At 37.0% G+C, this 17,457-nt stretch overlaps 1 protein-coding gene across 4 annotated transcripts in view; it reads right to left on the reverse strand.

The window, feature by feature from the left end:
* The window catches only part of STK24 (serine/threonine kinase 24), a 51,804-nt gene that overhangs the window by 10,408 nt on the left and 23,939 nt on the right, over nucleotides 1-17,457 (reverse strand). For 3 of the 4 annotated variants that reach the window (XM_068182502.1, XM_068182503.1, XM_068182505.1), the window contains 3 exons: nucleotides 6,112-6,168; nucleotides 3,130-3,238; nucleotides 2,848-3,005 (listed from right to left, as the gene is read on the reverse strand). In XM_068182502.1, coding sequence (XP_068038603.1) covers nucleotides 2,848-3,005; nucleotides 3,130-3,238; nucleotides 6,112-6,168 — 324 coding nt within the window. Of the gene's footprint in view, nucleotides 1-2,847; nucleotides 3,006-3,129; nucleotides 3,239-6,111; nucleotides 6,169-16,205; nucleotides 16,344-17,457 lie in introns of all 4 variants that reach the window. The other variant, XM_068182504.1, reaches the window with a different exon arrangement.

Here is a 17,457-nt window from a genome sequence, read left to right on the forward strand (position 1 = left end):
TAGCCCTCAACCCCACCTGTGTCAGCCCCTTGGATTCTCATGGTAATCTCTGACTGACTTGCACACATCCATTCCACTATCACAGCCACAGTGCCTGGCCCAAACCAAGCTCCTCCTTCCTACTGTTCAGACAGTATCCTACTGTTAAGATCTTAGTTACTTAATTTTGCAAGTAAAAATGAAAAAAAAATCAGGAGTCAATTAGCGTACCACTGAATTTATGAAATCCCATTTTGTTAGGCCATGTTACAGAACAGTTCCTGAGCTCAAAGAATTACATAAGCACATGAGCCCCGAGTTTCATTTATCTTAATAAGAGCATTGCCAGCTAAGCTCTCCTCAAGCCTAATTATAAGTAACTTATAAAGCAGGAAAGCTTTTCTTGGTTACAAAAGAAAAATGTCACCTGTGAAGATGAATCTTCATGTTAACAACAGAGTGTTATTATTTCAAATTTATTCAGAATTTCAGTTTCTCAAGAGTGAAATGTTAAAGCCACATAAATGGATAGTTTTCTTCGGCAAGAATTTCAGTCACAGGTGGAGCATGTGTATATACAAATATAAACATCAAATTTACGTGTGTATGAGTGCACAGATATCCACCTGCAAACACATATGTATTTAAATACTTCCTTTCTTCCTCATGTATCTACAACTCTACTGCTAGTGACCTTCCTCTACAAAAATGAACAAAAAAGTGCAACAAACCATGGCTGCACACTAGACTCTTTGAAGTCCAAGATGGGTTTTGGAAGCCCATGCCTGTTGAAAACATCAAAAATAACTCACCCCATATTCCTCTGGAACCATATCCTCCCCTTTCACAGATAAGAAAGGAAGTACCAATTGCACATGTATCCAATTAGGCATTTCTAGTATGGACTTGACTGTGACAATGAAACCCCAGAACAAGCACAAGTAGTTCTCCAAATGGAGAGGGATAAGCATGACCTCAGGATGTGGGGACACTCCATTAAGTTTTATCACATGTTGTCATTTTTATAGAGTTTCAACTCTTGAACAAAAATTCTTCCAAGTTCAGATGACAGTCAGCAAGTCACTGATAACTACTATTTACTGCAATACTGCCATAAGCCTTTCCTCTTCTCATCTAATGTGTAAAATTCACTCCAGCTTTAAAGTTCTTGTAAGTCAAAGAAAACAGGCTATGTGCAAGAAAAAGACACTTTCAAATTAAATATCTCTTTTTTACAGTACAAGTTTTATAGTAGAAAGAACAGAACGTATATGAAAAATGAAGCATGTTAAGAAAACATGTTTTCAGGTAAGACAGGAATCAAAACAGGAAGCAGAAGCACTGCCAAAATCTAGAGCCCTTCCAAGCTTTTATTGGGAATCCCTCATCAAGTATCCAAGACTCTTATGTCCATGTGACATTGCAGACTCAAACAGCCAGAATGCAAAATGCGAAGACCAGAATCCAAATTGAAAGGCTTTGTTCAAGTAATGGTCATTTCCAGTAGCCAAACCTCAAAAAACCAAAAAAATCCAACCTCAACCAACCAAAACAAATAAACTAACTAAAAATCCCCCACAAAAACACACAAAGGAAAAAAATAATAACCACAATTCCAAAAAAGTTTAATCAACTTGAAATTGGGATTTTGGGGTCTTTTAAGCTTCTACAGGCTCTACAGTGTTTTACTTCTTATAGCCTCTTTACAGAAAGATATCAAATAGGGAATTAAGCAATACTACAGCCTAGACCAGAGTCAGCCTTGGCAAATGGAAAGAAACATCCCAACCTGTCCCACTGCACAGAGATACGGCCAATCAACAAATCGCCACAGGGAAATCAGAGGAAATGGTCAAGGAAGATGAGCTCAGGGAAGAACATAAAGAAATACTACTAATTATAATAAAGAAAGCCAGTTTTAACACAAATTGGGCTTGAGGGTGACCTTTATTTCAGACCTACAGCTGCAGCAGTGGGTTGGGCAAAGAGCCTTTGCTGGTAACATGGGTGCCCTGCTGAGCTAGCCAGGCCACGTGGGGCAGGGAGAAGGCAGGGGCAGCGAAGAGCTGTATATGTACCTCAAACAAACAGAAGCATAAAGAACAAGTAACCAACACAAAGAACTTTGAAAAAAGCAATAGGCTTGAGCTGGCTTTAATTGGCACATTCCTTCCTGGCAAGTAGGAACAGACAGCACCATACTGGTGAGAATACAGAAACGGTAATGGAATGACATTCCTATTGTGACCTAAGTATGTATTACAATTATATATTGTGCTTGTCTTGAGATTTCAGTATGCTGGTGTGCCACCCTGCTAGATCAAAATCGTGTAGATAGATACATTTGGTATTTAATATTAACACCTCCTGAATGGCAAATCTGAAAGAACACTGTTAGAGCAGCACATTCTGCCAGAGATGAGTAACAGCCCTTTCAAACACCACTTTCACATCCACCAAATCCATATTCTTGAACTGTATTGCTGGCTATTTTTTTCCAAAAATAAGTGGAAGAATATTAACATTTTGTATATATCTGCACTCTTCTACTTTTTCTAAATATGTACACTTATCTACTTTTAAACAGTCAAAATACTCATCAATAGAGTGGCATAAAAGGTGATGGGATGCACTCGTGAATACTGTATCATTTCTTGCCATCTGGATTGTCTTAATAAACTAGGAAACTTAAACTTTGGATAAAAATTAGGAAATCTTTCCTCACCAACAGCTTTTAGGTGCTAGGTGTCAGCTGAACACATTCTCATGTAGACACTGCCAAAGTAATTAGCTGCATTCTGAAGACCAACCTATGAAATTCAATTTAGAAAAATGAAGGGACTTCAGTAATGCCTTGAAGTACCTTACCTTTGAATCATATGCTGATTGCTTTATTACTTCAGGTGCCATCCAAAATGGTGTTCCCACAAAGGTATTCCTCTTTATCTGTGTATCTGTTAGCTGTCCAGCTACTCCAAAATCTGCCAGTTTTACTTCCCCTTGTTCAGACAGCAATACATTAGCAGCTGGAATAAAGAAGAAGAAATACCAGAAAAGAAGATATTTGACACCATTTGACAATGTAAGGGTGTTCATACAGGTTTGCATGTGTTCTGATAGTCTTTCATCACAAATAATAAAACTATTTACCTTTAATATCTCTGTGGATCTTCTTTTCCGAATGCAAGTAATCGAGTCCTTTGAGTATCTCCCTCAATATTGTAGCAATTTGAGTTTCATCAAGTGAGCCAGGCTCTAACTAGGAGATGCAAGCAATGTTTAAATATGTATAAAAATAGACAGAAAACAGAAATAACATTGTGACTATAAAAAGAAATTACTCCTTCTGTCATCCCTCAAAACTTTCAATTTTCTAACTTCATAAAGTGAGACAAAACAGAATATTCTTCTTTGAAAACACATAGTTCTAAACTAAGTGGCTTAATGAACAACAGGCAAAGAAATAATTTACCTAAAATATTATGTAAAATTTGTTAAAGGTGCCATAAAGACAGAGCTTCGAGTTATTGCTTTGTGGTCAGGTAATAGATATACTATACCTTTGAAAACATCTGATTGTTAACATTACACTGAACTTAGATGTGCAACTCCACAGACCCTATGTGGACCAAAATCTCAAAGCCTGAGCAAGAAGCTAAGACATTCAAGGTATTACATCCATCAGTCTATGACAACATACTGCACTGGATTTTGAGAAACTCTCTAAAACTCAACTCAAACTGACAGGCTGAGAGAATATTACATATTTTAAAACGTTAATTTTTTTCAAGTAATACTGGAAATATAAATCTGCTAACTGTTAAAAGATTCCAAGTAATTCTTCTTACAAGAAGAATCAGTAGCGTTATATGATCCCAAAGATCTTTACATGTGATATGAATTCTAAAAGTGAGAATAACAGAGGAAAGGTCACTACCCAGAGAGACTCCTTAAACAATAAGAGCATCTCCAGAGAGACACTGAAACTTTGTGCCCAACAGTTAATATTGGAAATATTCCACAATTTCATTTACTCCTCAACAGCACTCAATCAAAAGCACAATCAAAAAATTGTACCTCTAAAGTTTCATTCTGTGAGAAGGAAAGGATTTCAGATAAGGATTTTTAGATAAAAATTAAAAATAGTTAATCGCTCAGAAATCCTCATGCATAGCAACAGAGGTAATATTTCATGTAACAATGCATTTCTTTATCTTTGCAGCTTTAGTTATAATCTTATTTGCTTTCCCTTAGCTCTGATAATACACAAAATATTACACTACCTGAGACCCACTAAGACATTCTCAAAGTTTCGCTCCAGCCAGGCTGCAAGCACCAGTTTGAGACTTGGTAACATGACACAGCACATCTAATGGGGGAAAACCTCTTATGTCAGATTCAGCTCACCTTAGTGAGGAGGAATTACTGAAAACAGAGTAAATCTGAGAAGACTGGCACTTGGACCTCGGTCACAAATTTGGACTACACTCAAGGTCTGACCAAAAATGTACATGCAGTTGCATTATATGTACTTTTTCTTGTGAGGCAGGATTTTGAAATCATCCAGTGCATATTCAAGTACAGAAAACACCAAGCTAGAATGACATGTCTGCACTCTGAACATGGAATTCAAGGATCATGGTAACCCTTGCCTCAAGTATGAAAATGTGGCAAAGCATGCCAGGTTCTAGTTGAGAACCATAATGTGCATGTTAGAACTAGGAGAACATGCACCAGAACATAAATTGAAAATTAATGAAGCACACAAAAGGTGCTCAATAGACACTTACAGGATTATTTCAGTTCTGGGCTGAAATTTCTTCAATAACATTTTAAGATGTGAACAAGTACTTTCTACTATTTCTAGGCAACAAACTTAGAGAATAAACACATAGTCATCACACAAGTGAAATTTGTGTGATGAAAAAAACCCAAGAAAATATGGTAACATGTATTTTCATTCTGCTCTTTTATACCTTATACAAAGAAAGTAATAGCTGAAGTATAAAAGCAAACCAGATTTCTAATTGCTCTTCTGTCAGGAAGAAAAAAAGTGATTCACAAAAACAAACATTTTTTGTCATATCTTTACAGGGAACATCATGAATTTTTACACAACCACAGAACTTCTAACAGATGTGGAAGATAAAAGTATAAATGGGTTCAAAAATACACAACTGCAGGAAGCCCACATTTAATACCCACTCCTGTCTTCTGGATGTCACCATCAGAATCCCTTTACAGTGACCTTGTTCCTTTTGCTCCTTCCTCAAGCATTTATCAGTTATCCCATTTGACAACTGCAAACTCTGCTACAAAGACATTCTGCCTCAATTTGGATAACAATTTTCACATACTTAAAACATGCATTATTATTCCTGTAATAGTGTTTTTTAAATAAGAAGGTGTGTCATTTGAGAGGGGGCCTGGGTGCTTTTTAATAGCTGAAGTGAATGTCAGAATCCAGTCTCAGACAACATGATTCACACTGACCCCTTCGAATTCCCATTCAAACCTGGGTTTTCAAACTCCATTTCAAACTTCATCCCAGAACAAGGCACTTGCTCCTGTTAAATTTCATACCCTTGGTGATTTCACAGCCCTTTGGTCTATCCAGGGCTTCCTGCAAGGCCTCTCTACCCTCCATGGAGTCCAGAGCTTCTTCTATTTCTTTGAAATACTATTTTTAATACCAGCCTAAATTGTATTTCTGTCTGTTTAGGCTTCAGAAAGACTTCAAACAGGGAAGCTTTTGTTTATTTGTTTGGGGGAGGGGGTAGCGAGGAAGACAAATTAAAATGTATAAACTTGTATAAGAGTTGTGGTGGCAGAATTAAGAGATACAAAAAACTATTTTCAGGCACTAGTGTTCTCTGGCTGACTGAAGATTAGCATTCTAAGATGTTTAGATCCTGCTTCCAATATTATGTTGCTTAGTTCCCTTCTATTTACACAGATAATCAGTCATGCCTCATGGAAAATAACATTTTTCTGGCACTGACAAATTCTTTTATCCTTTCCTGAAAGTGAACATTGCCACAGCCAAGTGATCTATTATAGCTTCCAGAATTATAAGATAGGAATATAATTATGTGAAGTAAAGTAACAAAAAAACATGCACAATTTACTTACTAGATCAAGGGCAGAGCCTCCACCCAGATATTCCATTATTATCCATAATTTTGTATCCTGCAAAACAAAAAACCAAAAACATGCATTTAGGTTAAAAAAAAAAAAAAAGAAGCAGTAACTTGAGTGAATGGGACTTGTTCCATTTTTTTTGCAGAAGAAATTATCTGTAGTTTTGAAACACCACTAACATTTAGCTGTTCCTCAAAAGTATCTCTGGATTATTTACTCAGGAGTGTGTGCATGGAGGAAAATGCATTTTAATTTTAAAATTCCAATTAAGGACATTCCAAATATCAAATAGTGTTACATATAACATATTTCCTTTCCTTAGAAAATATTATCTCTATTTTGTTGATCATCTTTATTTGTACAGATACCTCAAAATATTTTCTTTAGTAAGCTTGACTCCTGTCCAGTTTAAATTGAAATAGAGTTTATTCTTAATTTTTCTGCATTGTTTCATTTTTTTGATCAGTCAAGTAGGTTTTCTCCACTAATGCTTATGCGTCTGATATATGGTATAGTATTTTGCAGTTGTGTTCAAGAAAGAAGCAGCAAAGTAGTAATGAAGATTGTTTAAGATGACTAAAAGAAAAACTAACAACAACATCAAGCTACTATATTCCTAAAGAAAACCTTGGTACATATTACAGGACCGTTTAACACAATATATACAATGCACTGTGCTAAGAAAAGAGACTGGAACCAATCATTTCTTTCCACTGATGGCAGCATCTTTTTCCCAAATACACTAAGAGAAGCAGTTAGTTCAGCTTTTCTTTGCAGTACCAGCCTTAATACACGCAACAAAGCAAAGCCACTAATCTACTATGTAGGTACTCAAATGAAATTGCTGCACAAAACACTGGTGGTTTAGTTTTTTATGATTACCACATTATTGTATGCTTTGTTAGCTTCACCTCTATGGTATGTAGCAAACTTTCACAAGACCTCTAGCATAATAATATAGGTATCTCTCAGAGCAAGGAGCACATAAGTAGCAACAATATTCATTTACTTTATCTGACAGAATAAAATTTCATGTAAAAATAAAGGCTCACAGCCAGGGCATCTGACTCTGAATTCTCATCTATAAGGACGGATTCAAGTTTTTAGAGAAGTGGTAAATGTATTGCAGGACATAACTTCATCTAAATCCTCACAGAGATTAAAATTTTAGCCCTTAGGACTAACATAAGTCTTTTAGTCATTATTATATCTATAGTTCACTGCATCCACCCCCTCTCTGGACTCCTGCTGTAGGTGAATGTACATTTTTCCTACCTCCAGTTACACATACCATACTATTTTTAGATAAGACCCTGGATTAAGGTTCCTTCATCATCCACTATTTTTAACACAGAGATTCAGCTAAATTTAGATACCTTTCTTCAGGAATCGACTTATGCTATTTGACAAACATAGTCTTGTTAAAAATATTTTAAGAGAGCCAGAACACAGATTGTAGGAAGAAAGAGTATTTAAAAAATATAATCTATGTCAGTACTGACACACAACATCCTGACAGTGCTTACTTTCTTGCAGACACCACAAATATTCCAAGAAGGGTAACTCATCTTGATAGAGTCTCTCACAGTATTGAAATACTTGTTTTTCTGCTACAACTTTTTCATGTTTTTCCTGTCCCTTCAAGGTTCCGGTCCTTGTAGTTCCAGAACAAGAATGTTACTGAGATGTGCCTTATCGTGAGTCATCCTAAACTTGATCAAAATTTTATATTTTGCTGATAAAATGTGTTTTAAAGCTACATGAAATTTCCTGAATATTCAAAACTCACACTTAATTTTAATAGTAACTTAAACACAAATATGTCAACTGCATCACTACTACTTCCTAGTTCCATGGAAATGCCTGGCTGGCAAAGAAGGTAAAGGAAGCAAACAAACTCCTTGATCCTTTGAAGAACAGTGAAGAAAAGAAGGAAAAAAAAAAAAAAAAAAGGGAAAACCCCCTAACATCCACAACACCTCACAAAGAAGTCAACAAGTGATGTGTCTTCCCTTTTCCATTATCTCAAGGATTTAAAGAATTAACAACTCAAAATAAGATCTCATTTCCCAAAAGAGAAACTTTCTAGAATGCTAGGTACCAAATTCTCCAGCTGAAAACTAGAAATTAGAGGTAGAAAATAAATAACAAAAATATTTAGGAATATAATTTTAATTACATATTTTTCTTTTTAAATCATCATTTATAATTTTAACTATTTTTCTAGTTTAATTAGTCTTTGCTCCTGAAACTTTCATTATCACCTGCCTGAGGCCACATGTCTGAGTTTACAATACAAAAGCCACTGATGCAGCGAACTCAATAATTCTACATTTTAAAACAAATGAAGTATGGAAATACAGTTGAGAAACACACACACACACACACAACTGTATCTGTGTCCCAGTGTAAAGCAAAGTAATAGAAATCTATTACAATTATGGCATCTTTTTATCTGGATCCCTATATTCAAAGTTATTTTTAATTCTCTATGGTTCCCCCTTGCCTCAGAAATATTACTCAACTTCATCGATGGTTTTGGGCTTTTAAAGTTTCCATCATTCATATGAAGTACCTGAACAGATTCCGATGTTGTACTCAAATAAATTTAATTACTCTGGTAGCAAATCTTATTACCACCTTTCCCTAATTATTTTTGGATTTTTTTAAAGCTTTCTTATATAAAATCTGCATCTATTGCTTAACAAGAAGATGCAAATAAATCCTTCTGGTGAGACAGCTGTAATGAATTTCTCAGTATGTATTTCATCTTAGAACCAACAACTTATATACAGTGACTTTACATCTGTGGGGGCTTGGATGCTAGGTATCCCCCAAAAGCACTCTGTCACTCCCTTTCTCACCTGGATATGGGAGAGAGAATATAGTAAAAGGCTCATGGGGTGAGGTAAGGACAGGGAGAGAACAATCTCCAGACGCCCTCATGGGCAAAGCAGACTAAAACTGGGGACATCATTTTAATTTATTACTAGTCAAATCATAGTAATATAATGAAAAATAAAAACAAATATTAAAACCTGTTCCCCCTGGCCCCTTCTCCATGAGCTTGAACTTCACTTCCAAATTTCTCCATCTCCTCCCCGCAGTGGAACCGGGGAAGGGAAAATGGGGATTGTGGTCAGTTCATCCCATCTCTGTCACTCCTTCCTCCTGAGAGGGAGGGCTCCTCACACTCCTGCCCTGTTCCCACAGAAGACTGTCCTCCATGGACTTCTCCAACCTGAGTCCTTCCCACAGGCTGCAATTTTAAATTAATTGCTCCAGTGTGGGTCCCTGCCATGGGGTGCAGTCCTTAGGGAACAGCCTGTGGGTCTCCCACAGTGTCATAAGTCCTGTCAAACCTGCTCCAGAGTGGGTTCATCTCTCCATAAGACCAGAGGTCTTGCCAGGAGCCTGCTCCAGTGTGAGCCTCCCACAGTCTCATTCAGGCACACCCACCCGTGTGGGTGGTGTGGGTCTCCCCCACAGGCTGCAGGTGGATCTCTGAGGTCCCACTGAACCCCCATGGGCTGCAGGGGCACAGCTGCCCCACCATGGTCTACACCAGGGGCTGCAGGGGAATCTCAGCTCCAGCATTTGGAGCACTTCCTCCCCCACCCCTTCTCCACTGACCTTTGTGTTTGCTGTTCCTCTCACTTATTCTCACCCCTCTTTCCAGCTGCAGTTGTGCAGGTTTTTTCCTCCCTCCCTTCTGAAATCTGTTATCCCAAAGGCACTGCCACAGTCACTTACAGGCTCAGCCTGGGCCAGCAGCACATCCACCCTGGAGCCAGCTGGCACTGGCTTTATAGGACCTGGAGAAAGCTTCCAGCAGCTTCTCACAGAAGCTGCCCTCGTGGCCCCCCACTACCAAAACCTGGCCATGCAAACCAGAGATAATGCCTTGTAACAACAGCACAAGGCCAGCACAGAGCTACTATCAACTGACTGTGGCATCACCACAGCAACAGGCCTCCTCCTTTCCTGAGTGTCGCTGGCACGCCTCACATTCCCTAACACCTACTGTCACTTTCCTTTTTACATCTGCCCAAATTCTTTTTTTGCTTGAACTTCTCACCCTTTTCAGTATATATTCCCCTTTTGCTCTCAAACAGAACTCCAAAAGCACCACCTTTTCTTCCACAGCCTAGATTAGTAATTATATATTACACATAATCACTTATACTTTCAAGAAGATACTACATTTATATACTGACACTAGCAATATTCAGTGCTCCACTTTAAGATCTGAAACAAGGACAGTTTTCTTCTTCTAAGCATCAGCCACAACACAGCATTGAATTTTCTTCAAAATACAGTGAAGCCATGATGAGTCATCCATCCAAATTTAGGATTATTATTTCTTTATAAACTAAGATGTGCAGATTAATGAGGGCACATAGAATATTTCCTTTTTCACAGCAAGAACAAGCGGTTTTCCCTCTGGTACTATGAAACTGAAGAAAGGAACAGCTTTGGAATCTTGAAGAAATTCTGTTAAGAGTTTCTGTAGATCTTTTCCAAACGGTGGTTGCTCTTCTTGAGGTCCTACCTCTGATTTTAACTCTAGAACCACCGAAAAAACTTACAATAGCAACTTTACCTCTGATGAAGTTTCCTTCATCAAGTTACTTCGATATCATGAAAGTACTTGCAAAACAAGTGCAGATACAGCAGGTAAAGAATTTCTAGTACATAAAAATTGAAGACTGTACACAGGAGAAGAAAGAAGGCCATCTACCAAAAATCTTATCTAGAATCTCAAAGGTACATTTTAACTGAAACCTGAAGAGGGCAGAAGATTTACAGAAACAAGTAATCAAGAGTAACATGTTTGTTTGTAAGTCCTTACAAAGTTAAAAAAATCTAAATAAACATGGGAGAAGCCTACCTTCAGAGAGGCTTCCTATTTCTTTTATGTGAAGAACATACACATTTCTTACACAATATTATACAGGAGAGACCAAGCTAAAGCAATCAAAACAAGTATGTACTGATGAAATTGTTTCTAAATCTCCTTTCTTGTGGGAAGGAGAGACTGCAGAGGAAAACCTAACACAGTCACAAAAAAAAGGACTGGAAGGACCCTGAATTAAGTGTACTGAATGACCTCTGCAATTTGAAAACTGTAGTAACAACAGTAAGCATATGTTTGTTTTTAAGTGAAATAAAATCTCCCCACACCTATTGTAAGGAAGAAATTCTCCCAACTTGAATTCATTGTGAGAAAAGGCATTTCCCACCTTAAATTTATGGTACACCATTAGCAGCAGAACAATGTGTATTTATAAAGATGTGCAAAAAGCTTGTTTAGTTATGGACACAAGTCACATCCAAACTCCACTTAGAATCTCTATTTGCAAGCACTAAAACACCTATGAACAATCAGAAGCTAGAAATAATATATTTGATTGAAATAACATGACAGATTCGTTAAATTGACCTATACACAGAAATTTTACTATCACTGCATTAGAAGAAAAACCTCGAATACAGAAAATCAAAAACACAACTTCAACTGAAGAGAACAAACTAGTACTAAAACTGATATTCACTGCATCAACTTGAGATGTGGTAATTTGTTTAATAAATTTTTCAGTTATGTCAAAGTAATAAGGGCCAGGAAAAGGCTCTTATATTTAAGTACTGATATAAATTTAGTATTGATATTCGTAATTTTCCAAGCATAAGAAACCAGAATAAAAGAACCTTGAAAAACACAATGCACGCAACATGGTAACTTCTCTAAATTGCATTCCTGCTACAAGTAGTTACCATTACATGGAGATTTGTCTTCTGTTAATCTCATATTTAAAAACCCAGAGAAGCCTGACAGGTGTAGTAATCATAAGTTTTTTAAATACTTGCATACTGATTCTTAAATTCTCAACTTGAAAAATGAGATGCAGACATCATGTACCTCGTCTTCCATATCTACTTTAAGCCACCTTTCCAACTGATTCCCTCCATTTTTGAAAGAAAAAGGGATTTTTTTTCAGGATCTATTCACCCTTGTGCTTTTAAGTGCATCTGAAGCCCCTGCTGTTCGTCAAAGCCACCAGGTGGCAGAATCATGTAATGCCAAAGATGCTTTCACCCAGCCCACAAGCACAATAAAAGAAGGGCCTGCCCCAAAACAAACCATGTAACCTGCCAAAGACAGAAGCACCAAGCTACCTGTCTAAAATTAATCTGAAAACATTTATTGCCCTGACACCCTTCATAACAAGAGGAAGAATGATTAACCAGAGAACTATATTTTAAGGGATAACAGTTCATATATTTGAATTCTTCAAAGTGCCTTCCTTTCCTTGGAGTCATCAAGCACAGCTTCAGGCACCATCTTATTTATTCACCCTCTCCTTTCAATACCAAGCCACAGCTGTAGCTACTATCTCATTATACATTATGAAGAACCCTGGTATTTGAGCTCTCACTGTTTATTAACACACGTGAACATTGGGAGATTACACACAAAGAGATCAGGCACAGAAAAATTACATTCTGTATGATGCCATAAATGATGCATTCGGGCAATGACAGGAAATGGCATTTATGTATTTGTGGTTCCTGCTTCCAAAACTTTCATCAACAATAAAGGTCACCAACTGCCAAAAAATCTGAAAACATGTATCAAGAAGCATCAAGACCTCCAAAACACTGTAAATGTCCTTGCCCTGGAGCTCGTACGATCATAACAAATAATACACATACAAGAAAACAGTTATTTAGGGCTTTAGAGAGAGGACACCTATGAGTTGATTTATTGCCATTACATCCTTGAAATTCATCGGGATTTGCAAACTTTCCAATAGCTGACTGTTCAATTTGTAGACCCACAGATTATTATTAGAACAGATACCAACTGCCAAAATTGAGTTCTTCAGGAGTAAGTACAAGGTGGCTATTACTATTATTCAGCAAATGAACAATTTTGCTAAGGAATACGATTCAGATCTACCTCATGGCCTCAATTCTTGTCATTTTTTGACTAGTTACAAATGTTACACATACATATATATATATATACACACATATGATATATTTTTGGCCCAATTTAAATCAGATCAGAACTACACCCAGTGCTGCCATATGTTAACAACCCAGAATAAGTAGCATATCACTATCTGCTCTTTCATCCCATTCTTTTCAGTACACAATCCTTGGAGAGGTACAGAAGGCAAGCAGTGCACCCCTGAACTTCAAGCAGCCTATCCAGATACCAGTCTGATTGCTCAATGCCATAGAATAACTCTTTCAACAGACAGCAAGGATTTGACAAAGGATAGAATCACCGATATCAAAAGTCAGATATTCACATTAAGTTTCTCCAAAATTTGAACATTATAGGTACCAAATTCTGTTAGTGAAGTAGTAAATAAGGTCCTTTCCACTGCAAATGGACAAATCAATCCTACTACTCCAAAACTCCAGTCCTACAGCTGTTAAACAGTTTCAGGAAAGGCTACAATGTTTTCAAAACTTTTTGGAATTGTCTTTGCAGAAAACAAAGTCAGAAAAATAAATCTTTCTATGCTAATTCATATCATCTTTCTAAGGCAGTATAGTTTGCTCTTGAAGGCAATCTCAGTAAGCACTGTATTTTTTCCTCCATATCTGAAAGAACAGAATTTTTAGCCTCAACAAGGAATAAGAATACCACCACTACTGCAACACTTCCTGTGAAGCACCGAGTTCCACAGGGTACCTAATCCCTCACTTGAGCTTTTCTTTGACAACCTAATCATCTGCCAACGTTTTTCCAACTAATTCCTCCTACTACTACAACACGAAATTGTACAGATTGGTGTATTACTTGAAAGCTATTTGCTTATGTTATTGGAGATTTCATTAAGTAAAACCAAACTCTAGTATAAAGACACTTGTTTCAAAGCACTTGAAAGTCAGATGGCATGGAAAGACAACCGTTGGTTTCAAAGAACAAGAGAAATTATTTTATGAGATAACAGCACTACACATACACAGGTATGCCACCAAAGACATCCTCTGGATAAACTGTCCTCTCCCTCCCCATCCTGACACAACTAACAAGCCTTGCTTTAGAGCAGTCTTCAAGTACTGTCTCATTTTCTTAGAAAGGTGAAAAAGTACTGAAACACCAGCAGATGCTATGAATAAGTTATTTTTAACTTTGCAAATTAATATACTACCTTGGGATTTTGAGGTGTAAGAGGAGCAAAAGCGGATGGTATGAAATATAGATTAAGATAAACTATTAATCACAAGAGTATGATGAAAAATCTTGCCATTCTGAAGTATATCATCTGGTGATGATGATGATGATGATGAAAGAAACATCTAAGAACTCTCAGCAGTTAAAACTGTTACTAAAGAAAACAGTTAAAATCGATTTTGCTTCCTAAATGAATGAGTTCTACTCTCAATTTGAAAGAGAAAGAATGTTGCTTTGAATATCAGCTTCTTCCAGGAAAAACTGACAATAGGAGTAACTAGATTTACCTTTAAAGGGATTTTAAGTATTTCATTAATTCCAGAGCCTCCAAATAATATAACACTTCCTATCTATAGCTAGGTTTCTCATTTTACCAGAGGAGATGTCCATCAACAGACACTTTTAGACTAAAAAGCAGTCTAGCAATTCTCAGTCCTGTTTCTACTCTTCCTTGCTGAATTTCTAGAGAAGCAGGCATAAGACCAAATTTATTTAAAATTACGTCCCCCACCCAAAAAGAAACCAAAACACACACACACAAAAAAAAAAGAAAAAAAAAAAACACCACAAAAACCCCAACAAAAAAACCACCTCCACTTCCACTGACAGTAAAAGGCAGATCAAATGAGGGAAAGAAAAGTCGCCTTTGTTTCCACATATGTAAACGTAGAATTAGGCAGGATATTCTTTTCCAGGACAATCCACTTCTTCACTACCTCAATATATTTAAATATACTAACATTTAAATGGTCTGAGTGCCAACTATATTCTCCTAATCCACACCCTTAGAAAAAAATATAGTAGCTGTTTAGCAAAGATATGATCATCTTCACTTAAGTAAGGTCTATTACATGCCCAAATATTCCTACTAAAGGAAAAAAAAATTTAAAAAAATATAAAAGAACCCAACACAGCTAAAAACCCTAGAAGGTTCTTCCTTATGATTCCAGTAATATTCTTAGTTTTCATATAAGAATATACTGGAATATATGTGTATATATATATATATATATATATATATATATATATATAAAATACATAATATATATTATATACTGGAATAAGACTGTGAAAAGAAAGATCTAGAGCTAAATATTCATACAATAAACCTGAATTAGGTGGAGAAGGGGTTGATGTCACCCCTGAAAAGTCTTCTTTTACAAAACAATAGATTTTTAAAAGCTACAACGGGCATTTTGTGTTTAAATTTATGATATCAAAGTAAACTTCTGTTTATTTTAAATTGCTTTCTTTAGTAAATTACTTTTCCACAGGCATTTGGAAGCCTGTACTTCATGTTGGTAGCATCTCTAACATGGAAAAATAATTCCTAAGGACATATTTCCCTCAAGGAGAACAAAATGCAGTAATTTACTTCCCCAGAACTTTTCTGGAATAATGCTCACTAGAAATTTAAGCACACAAAGAACTAGGTGGAAATAATCTGGATATAAAGAGCTATTTCAGAAACCTATTTTTAAAATGGGTTTAAAACTGAAGTAAGCAACATTTGGTTTTGATTTCTTTTTTTCCTTCCTCCAACTTTAACCTTAAGGAAGAAGGATTGAGAAAAGTGCAAGTTTAGACCTCTTTCAAAATATGAAAATAACAAACTAAGGGAATGAGGGGAGCATATGTCTGAGTTATACTCCACAAGTGTAACATGTATTTTTCCCTTCCACTGGGGGCATATTCTTAAGCAAATCAACAGCAATGGACAACTTGGTGAATCTTAAGGGGGCTGCAACCACTTGATGAGGCCCCATAGAGTTCTCAAAAAATTGTCACAAAGGAGCCATGAATGATGGTAAAGCTGTAGTAAAGAATATTACCAGGCTGGGGTGCAGGACTGACAAGTGTTTTGTCTGGGGAGCGTTTCTGAGGCGCTTACCTCCTTTGAAGTCTCTTGGCGTCAGGATGAATGCTAGCTGTCCTGGGGCTGCCATCCCTTTGAGGGGAGGGAGATACGGATGAGCCCAAAGGTTCTCTTCTAAACACAAGTCCTTACTGCAAGCTGGCCAAAAGGTCCCTGCAATCAAAGAAATCATTGTGGTTTTGCATGTGGCGCATTTATGTCCTTTCATCAAGGTTTGTCAGCCATCTAACATGTTCAACCACAAAGGAAAAAATAAAGGCATCTGCTGGGTAGCCAGTGCACAGCAGAAACTGAGTAAAGAGAAGAACTGCTCATTCCAGTTTGGACTCTGTGAAGTCCATGAAAAACACAAGTAATATGACACTTCAGACTAAGCAGAACCACCTCAGTATGCAGTATTTTATGCATGTATACATGTATAAAAAAAGCTGTTTGCCTTTGGAATCATTCTCCAATCCTCTGAAACTCCTGCCTTCTTCAGGTCTCAAGAAAAAATGTCACATTTCAACTCCTAGACACATATAACTAGTCAATTCTACTATCTAATGCAGCAGACACTCTTCAACAATTACCTCTTGCAATCACCACAGCAGTATACAATTAATCTTTAAATGCATCCTTTTTGCCATAAGCTAGTAGTAGGAGAGCTTGCAGAGCCACTTGCTTGCAAGAAAACCCACAACAATGAATGTTCTGTCACAGTGCTGAAAAAAGATTCCTTCTGCAGAGCATTTAGCAGACTTTTGTGTTTGCATGCCAACATGCTAAAGCCACGAGCTACATGTTTTTCCTAATGTGAGTCATCTCTAACAGTGTCCATATTCACAGCCTCCTTGGCACATTTCCTGGGCACATGCCCTTCCACCACAGAAATGATTCTTTATAGCCCAGCTGTCACAAGCCTAGGCATGTCATATTAAGCACATGATTTCCCAGAGCTGCAAACTAGTGGGCAATCTGGATCTGTAACTTTTTACCAAAGTACATTACAGTAGAAGCACATAGACACATATTTCTTGAATTGGCTGCAACACCAGCTCCTAACTAGTAAATTCAAGAAATTTGCACAACAACAGAAGAACAGCACACATTTCTCTTCATAAAGGTAACCACTACTTTGGAACACTAAGTGTACACAAACTCATACTCTTCCTCCTCCAACCTACCTACAGCCATTTTCCCTTTCCTTGCTTCATAACATAGTGGTGGAAGAATGAAAAATCCTGCCCCTTAGAGACACTATCCTTTTAACTGTTATGGTTTTTAT

Source organism: Anomalospiza imberbis, chromosome 2, assembly GCF_031753505.1.
Source record: "Anomalospiza imberbis isolate Cuckoo-Finch-1a 21T00152 chromosome 2, ASM3175350v1, whole genome shotgun sequence".
In the NCBI taxonomy this organism is placed as follows: domain Eukaryota; kingdom Metazoa; phylum Chordata; class Aves; order Passeriformes; family Viduidae; genus Anomalospiza; species Anomalospiza imberbis.